Source organism: Mus pahari, chromosome 11, assembly GCF_900095145.1.
Source record: "Mus pahari chromosome 11, PAHARI_EIJ_v1.1, whole genome shotgun sequence".
NCBI classification, from domain to species: Eukaryota; Metazoa; Chordata; class Mammalia; order Rodentia; family Muridae; genus Mus; species Mus pahari.
Genome location: NC_034600.1, coordinates 29,168,463 through 29,175,667, shown reverse-complemented (window position 1 = coordinate 29,175,667; position 7,205 = coordinate 29,168,463). Strand labels below are relative to the sequence as shown.

At 45.7% G+C, this 7,205-nt stretch overlaps 1 protein-coding gene across 2 annotated transcripts in view; it reads left to right on the top strand.

Annotated features, from left to right (window-relative positions):
• Arhgef28 (Rho guanine nucleotide exchange factor 28) overlaps positions 1-7,205 on the top strand; it is a 310,662-nt gene that overhangs the window by 156,567 nt on the left and 146,890 nt on the right. For both annotated transcript variants that reach the window (XM_029543876.1, XM_021208391.2), the window contains exon 7: positions 873-939. In XM_029543876.1, coding sequence (XP_029399736.1) covers positions 873-939 — 67 coding nt within the window. The remainder of the gene's footprint in view (positions 1-872; positions 940-7,205) is intronic.

Sequence of the window (7,205 nt, the reverse complement as noted above, 5' to 3'; positions counted from 1 at the left end):
TCCTGCTTCCTGACCTGCTTGAGTTCCAGTCCTGACTTCCTTTGGTGATGAACAGCAGTGTAGAAGTGTAAGCTGAATAAACCCTTTCCTCCCCAACTTGCTTCTTGGTCGTGATGTTTGTGCAGGAATAGAAGCCCTGACTAAGACACATTCCTTTACTGGCCTAATAGTATGCATGGCAGGATTCAGCAACTATGTTGTGGACTTTTCCACCCAAGGAGGCTGGAGGTTTATGGTAGAACCTATGCTGATACCATTTTTTTGGCTACTTAGCTGTTCAACACATTAACATATAATTCTGTATTTCTTCATATTTTTGTGGGCTGAGAGAATCTCAAAGGAAAATCATTATGGTCATAAGAGGGAAGCTTTTTGCTGTGGCCTTGAGATGGCTCAACAACTTGGATCCAGCTAGGGACAGCCTGTGCTAGCCTGCATACTTTTTTGACCTACAGTCACTCTGGATATGCCCTGCCTGTGGTCCTGCCTCCTCATCTGGTCCTCTCATATCATGTGTGTATGATGTGGGATATAGAATACTCCAGAAGGGCAGGTGCACACACTCAGTTCTCCCTTCTTGTCTCAAGATCCTGTCTGTGTTGGTTCAGATATGATGCTTCAGAGAAACTTGAGATTATAAACTGCAGGATAAAGTGAGGGTTTGTGGCGGGGGTTTTTGCCCCTGACCAGTTCCTTTTGTTCTCTGGGACACTGGCTGTGAGTTCTTCTCTCAGGGCTTATCTCCCCTTCCTCCACCCCGTGTGCTTCCTTGCCAGCCCCCCTAGCTGTAAGATCTGTGATCGTTTTGCCTTTCTTTCACATATCTGGAGCCCCAAATGGTTTTCAACAATTTTCCCCACTTTATCTTGTAGGCTCTTGAGCAAGAAGCCAAGACAGAGAGAGCAACCATGCCTTCGGGAGCTGCAGAAACTGAAGAAGGTATGCCTGTTCCTACCCCGTGTAGGGAACCCAGAAAATGTAGGGTTGCTAACCAGCCTGTTGATGCGTGCAACAAAGAACATAGCAGGAAATAAGGGGTGCAGAGGAGAGATCTGGGATTGTGGGGTTTATGCACAGTGCCCAATTTTGTTTGGTTCTTACTCAGCCAGCATTTACATGATGACATTTGTTAGCCCTGGACCAGGTCCTTGTGGTCCAGATCTTCAGAGCTGTTTAAGCACAGCTTTTACTGGTGTCTCCCAAATGTCCCTGGTTTCCTCCTTCCAAAGTTAGCTTTGTTCATGCTTTGAGACAAGCCTCTGCTCAGTCAAGCTTTGTAGAACGCCTCCCCTGGGCTTGGATGGTGGATCTTCAGGAGGATGCTTTCAAAAGGCACAAAAGTGTCTTTGTTGTCTTGAGGAGTGGACAGCACTGCTGTCATTTAGAGATGAGATGTATTGTGTCAGGGGAGTGTGCCAGAGTTCTGAATGATCCTGAAAACCTTGGTCCTACAGAGCTCACACCAAGGTTGAATGCAGTTCTGCCAATGGTAGGGGGTTCCCACTGCAAGGTGTTTTTTATAATACAATACTATTTTCGACTCCACATAAGGCATGAGGAATCACTCAGCCATGCTTTTCCAGAGCACTCAGCTTGCCAGCAGGGACACCATTTCCTCTTAAATCTATTCAGCGTGGCTGGGTGTTTATTGGGGGGGGGGGGTGTATTATAAAAGTCTTACTGTAGTTCACACATTTTCCCTATACAAATAATTCCAATAGTAAGTCGAATACTAAGCATGTTTTTATTGTAGGAAACATTCTTACTTGGCTTTTTGCATATTATTGTGCTTCTCGTGTGAAATAGAATTAAATGAAGAATCCCTCTAAATCCAGGCTCTACACAAATCCAATCATCACATACACAGAAAACCATTAGGTTCTTTGTTTTTGTAGTATAAGCATTTATTGGGGTGGGGTGCGGAGTAGGGAGATCAGTCCTTCTTGGCCAAGGCCTTCCTCATGGCTGCTAGCACATACTTCAGTTCCTACCACTTCCTCTTGGTGTGGATGTGCGTACCCACCCTCTTCTTGATGAACTTGAGCATTCTTGTCCTTGGACACCTTGAACAGCAGCTCCATAGTGCACTGTTAAGCCCATACACCTCCCGGATCAAGTCTCCCTCGGACCTGATGTGCTTGGTGAGGCATTTGCCTCAGCTTGCTGGTGTTCTTCATCAGCATGTGGCCCTGCTGAGGCACATGGCTATGAAGTAATGCAGGGCCATAGCTGTTGCTTTCCCGAGGCACAGGAAAACTCTGTTAATGTTGATGTACAAATGATCTTCTTATCAGTTTCCCATTGCTACATATTTTAGCTAGAGTGTTATATTGACATCTTTATTTTGAAATTATATGTAGATATGTAAATAAATATTCGTTATGTCTGTGGAGTAGAATTAATTACCTAGTTGATTTTGGAATGATGATGGGACTTCATGGAGTATCAGAGAATGTGATGGAATGCCAGTCTGATGGGGCTGAGATGCTGGAGTCAGGAACAGGCGTGGCCAGATCCTTATTCCTCTGCCATGAGTGTTAACAGCTGGTTAGTACTCGGATTCTGCATTTAATTAGCAGCCCAGGGTAGCCGAATTCCAAGTATGTGACAGCTAGTGTAAAATTAGGTCCTTTGCCTCTGTGTTGGCTGTGAAGAAGACTTGGAGAAAGAACGTTTATGAAGAGTTGCTGGGGTCTGTGTATCATCCACAACACACTACACCTGCTCCTGGGTTAAGTCTGAGCAACTGCGCTTCCTGTCCCTGCTGCTTCCTGGGGCTGGAGTGGGGACAGGAATTACCTTGGCTGTGTTCTGTGACCACTGTTGCTCTGCCTGCCCAAGGAGGTAGTCTAGGAAATGTTACGTTTTTCTCTTTGAAGATACTGTAAGAAACGTCTTTCTGGTCTTGTGTCTGGAATGCTGGCTTCCCCTAAGCACTTGGCCCAGTTTTTTTTACTGCTGTAACTGTAGCTGATCAGGTTTCTTACTTGGCTGGTAGACATACTTGGAGGAAAGTTTCTGACCTGCCAGTTCTGAATGCTCACCACATCACTCACCTCTATTTCTTACGCTCCACTCCTTTTAAAAGTCAACTTCTGAAGTTTTATAGGCATTATCTCACCTCATACATGTTTCTTCCCTTATTGTTCACCTTCAAGCTAATTGAGGACAAAAATGAAGTCTAAATAAACACAACATTTTGGAGTTCTTGAGCCGAGGGGGCGGCCGTTGTGGCTGGACAGGAAAACGCGCTCTCTGGGCAGAGTATGGCGAGTGCGCCATTTGCAAAATTTGCTTCAAGCATGTTGTAGCCTGTGACAGTGGCAGAGTCAAGGCAGGCTACATGGAAAATGAAGGGAATTCCAGATAGTAGAGATGAACGGGAGAGAATATAGGTCCTTTTCCCATCCGCACACCCATGTGTGGCAGAGAAATACCAGAAACACAGGCTTAAGGGCAGCCAGATTGGCAGGGACTTTAGAAGAGCCCAGAGGGGGCCGTGGGGGGGGGGGTGATGGAGCTAGAGCTTTTCCCTGAGAATTCTGGGAGCTGCCAAATGGAAGGCAGAGGACTGGTCAGAGGACTTCAGAAGGGCTATGACTTGGCGAGGGGTGAGGTAGGGAGAGATGAATGTTGTGGGGGGAGAGACAAGTGTTGTGGGAAGGAAAGACTGGCCTTCTGTGCCTGCGGTGTGTTTCTGGGTGGACTCTGACACACAATGTACTCAGTTTAGACAGGATGAGTTTTATGGGCCTAGGGGACAACCAAGTGAACAGGACTAAAGGCACCGAACTCAAGGAGTTTGGCAAGAACCCCAAGTCTGCTAGATCACATAACGAACAGGCAGATTTTGCTGACCTTCTAGACAACGCATTCAAGGAATGTTAGGAGCTGTTTGCACCTTCCAGCAGAGGGCAGTGTTTGACTAATGTGAAGGTACTTGGGTTTCTTCGTTTCTTCCTCTCCAATGCCTACCAAGGCGCAACTGGAAGAAAAGGCATCCTAAAGATAAAAATGTCCTCTTTCATTTCTTCTTGATGCTAAACTGAACTTCTCTTTGTGCATTAGAGGTTAGACCACTTGTGTTTCTCTCCTCCTGCTGTGGTAATAAGTAGGGTGGAAACTTTAAGCTGGTGTCTGTATCTGTCACAGAGTAAAGAACTACAATAACTTTAGCCTGGAATTAAATTTGCTGTCTTTGTGCGTGTGATAAATGATTTTCTTATTATTACTATTGCGAGCCAATTATGGTTTTATAATTTCATGATTGTTATTGTGCCTGAAGAATAATTGGGAAGTTATTCTGAACAAATGAAATAGCCCTGTCTAGTCACTGTTCCATTGCTGCGAAGAGACACCATAACCAAGGCAACTCTCATAGAAGAAGGCATGTAACTGGGAGCTTGCTTACAGTTTCAGAGGTCTAGTCTGTTAGGGTGTGGAGCATGGTGGCACCCATGGTGCTGGAGCAGTAGCTGAGAGCTATATCCTGATCTGTGGGAGGTGGAGGAGAGGGAAGGGAGAGAGGGAAGGAGGGAGGAAGAGAGACATGGAGATTGACAAACTGGGCCTGGCTTTGAACACCACAAATCCCCCACCCCACTTCCTCCAAGAAGACCACACTATCCAATCCTTCTAATCCTTTCAAAGTGTTCCACTCCCTGGTGACTATGCATTTAAATATGAGAACCTATGGGGGCCATTCTCATTCAAACCATCAGAGGCCCAAAATCATTGAAAAGGAAATAAGCTTATTTTCTCACTTGCCTTCTTAGTCTTATTCAGTCTTTTACCCTAAGGATTTTCCTTTTGCTTTATTTTCCTAATCCCCTGAGAGAAGGTCTTGTGTATAGACCAGGCTGACTTTGAACTTGTTATGGAGCCAAGAATAACTTTAAATGGCTTAGCCTCCACCCTCCACCTCCCAAGCACCAAGATTATAGGTGTGCACCACCATGCCCGCTTTATACCGTGGGGCTTTCTGAAGAGCAATGCCCTGACCTAGGCTTGGAAGATGCTCTGAAAAGTATGACTTCCTTCACCAGTAGTACCCAGAAAAACACTCTGCGTGAAATCTTCAAGACCCATGTGCATTTGACCCGTCACAGCTTCTAGTAAGTCAAAAATCAGGAACTTGTGTGGCCTTGTTCAACTCAGCTGATCAATGAAAGGTCCTTAGGAAGTGCTCTGAGGAAAGCATTCTAGAGAGTGATGTTCTTGTGCATCTCTCATTGCTTCTGACCCTTCCTCACAGGCCTCATTGTCTTCCAATTGCCACCTGGCTTCCCAGCATCTATCAGCACAGCGGCATTCTCTGCAAATGGTCTAGGGAGGCGTCTTTGAACCAACTCATGGTCACCCTGTGCGTGGGAAGTCATCTGTACCTCCTAATACCCTGTCAAAATTCCCTTTATCTTCTTGGGCTTTTAAGACCCAGGACTTCCCTTACATGAGGCGTGGAGTATACACACTAATGGTCATGGGGAAGGGAAATTTCTGAGTGTTAAGAGTTGACTTTTCTTCATGATTAGTAGCTCAACAGAGATTTGGCCTAAGTAGCACACCTTGTCTAGGCAGTCAGAATTCAGTCAGTCATTTATCATTTTCCCCTTTGCATTGCTATATCCCAACCACTCCCAGCAAGAGAATCTATTTATTGCTTGTTCATCTGCTGGTCTAGAATCTTCTCTGGTGTTTGTGTGATGGAAAAAGTGTAACATCAGGATCACTGCCTAGAAATGGTAATCTCAAGCTTTTGTCACTGGGAGATTGTGGTTTACATGCTCAGACTCGTCCGGCTGCCAGGCAGCAAACAGACAGCTCAGAACTCAGCTCTGCCACAAACTGGCTTTTCAGCATTATGAAAGCTACTCAGCCCTGTTTGCCTTTCTGGCAATGGTGCAGGAGGGTGGAGGGGCGTGAAGGCGGGGCACCTTGCTCAGTATCTCCTACAGTCGTGCCTAGGGCCTGCCTGATGCCTGGTTCTAAGTGCAGCTTTAGTACCTGCAGCCTAGAGCAAAGTGTAAGTGGTGATGTAAGTATCTATTATGGGTACCAGGGTATGCCGTGTGTGTCGCAGTGACTAGAAGTGAGTGGATTCTTGCTCGAGCGTTGTTCATGTAGTTTGTGGAGAAACGGTGGGCTGGTCTCCATACTTGAGTGTTTCCAGTAAGTCAGTGTTAGTAGAGCAAGAGCGTTGTTATCCATACAGAGTTCTCTCCCTAAGATGTTTTATTTTAAATATTGTAACTTGGGGCTTTTGAGAATGGTTGCTCGAGGTACAAGTGCATCAAGATGTGAGTCCTTTAAGTCAGGGCGGCTGGGAGATGAGATGCTGGGGGGGTGAGGGTGTCTGTCACCAAGGAAGCTCCTCCCCTAGTTTGGAGTGTTTAAGGCCTGATGAGTGCCATTCCATAGGGGGAAGCTGAATAGTGTCACATGCCTTTAGTCCCTGGACTCAGGAGGGGAGGCAAGAAGATCTTGGTGAGCTTGAGGCCAGCCTGGTCTACAGAGTCAGGGCTATAATGAGAAATCCTGTCCTGAAAAACTAAAAAGAAAAAGGAAGAAAAAAATAAAAGAAAAAGGAAGAGAAGAGAGGAGGGGAAAGGAAAGGAGGAGGGGAAGGAGGGGGAGGAGGGGGAAGAGGGAGGAGAGGGGGAGGAGGAGGAGGGTAGAAAACTGGTTACTGAAGACTGAGAGGTGGGAGGTTGGGGAGAAGATGGAAGTATTATGGGGAATTTGGATGACAAGTGCCAACATCCTGACATGTGAAAGGAACATACTGTTCCATAGCACAGCAGGGTGACTGTAGTTTATAACACCTTAGATATTTTAAGAACTACAACAGAAGCATTTATAGGCTCTGAAATCTAAGGCATGGTGGAAATGCAAATTTCTCTGATACACTGCATACATGTAAATACATAGAAGCCTGTGTCTATGAAGATCATTTGTTAGTTCCTTGAGAGTTTCATACAGCTTGTTTTGATCACATTCACCCCACCTCCCCAAGTCTTCTCAGATTTAACCCCTTCCTACTCTTCCAACTTTGTGTCCTATTTTTAATCCTTCAAGGCTAATTTGCCCTGCCCAATTACAATTATTCCTGGATTTGTGGTCTTCCACTGGAGTGTGGTCAACTAACCAGCGGCTATATTCTTAAACACTCTCTCTCTCTCTCTCTCTCTCTCTCTCTCTCTCTCTCT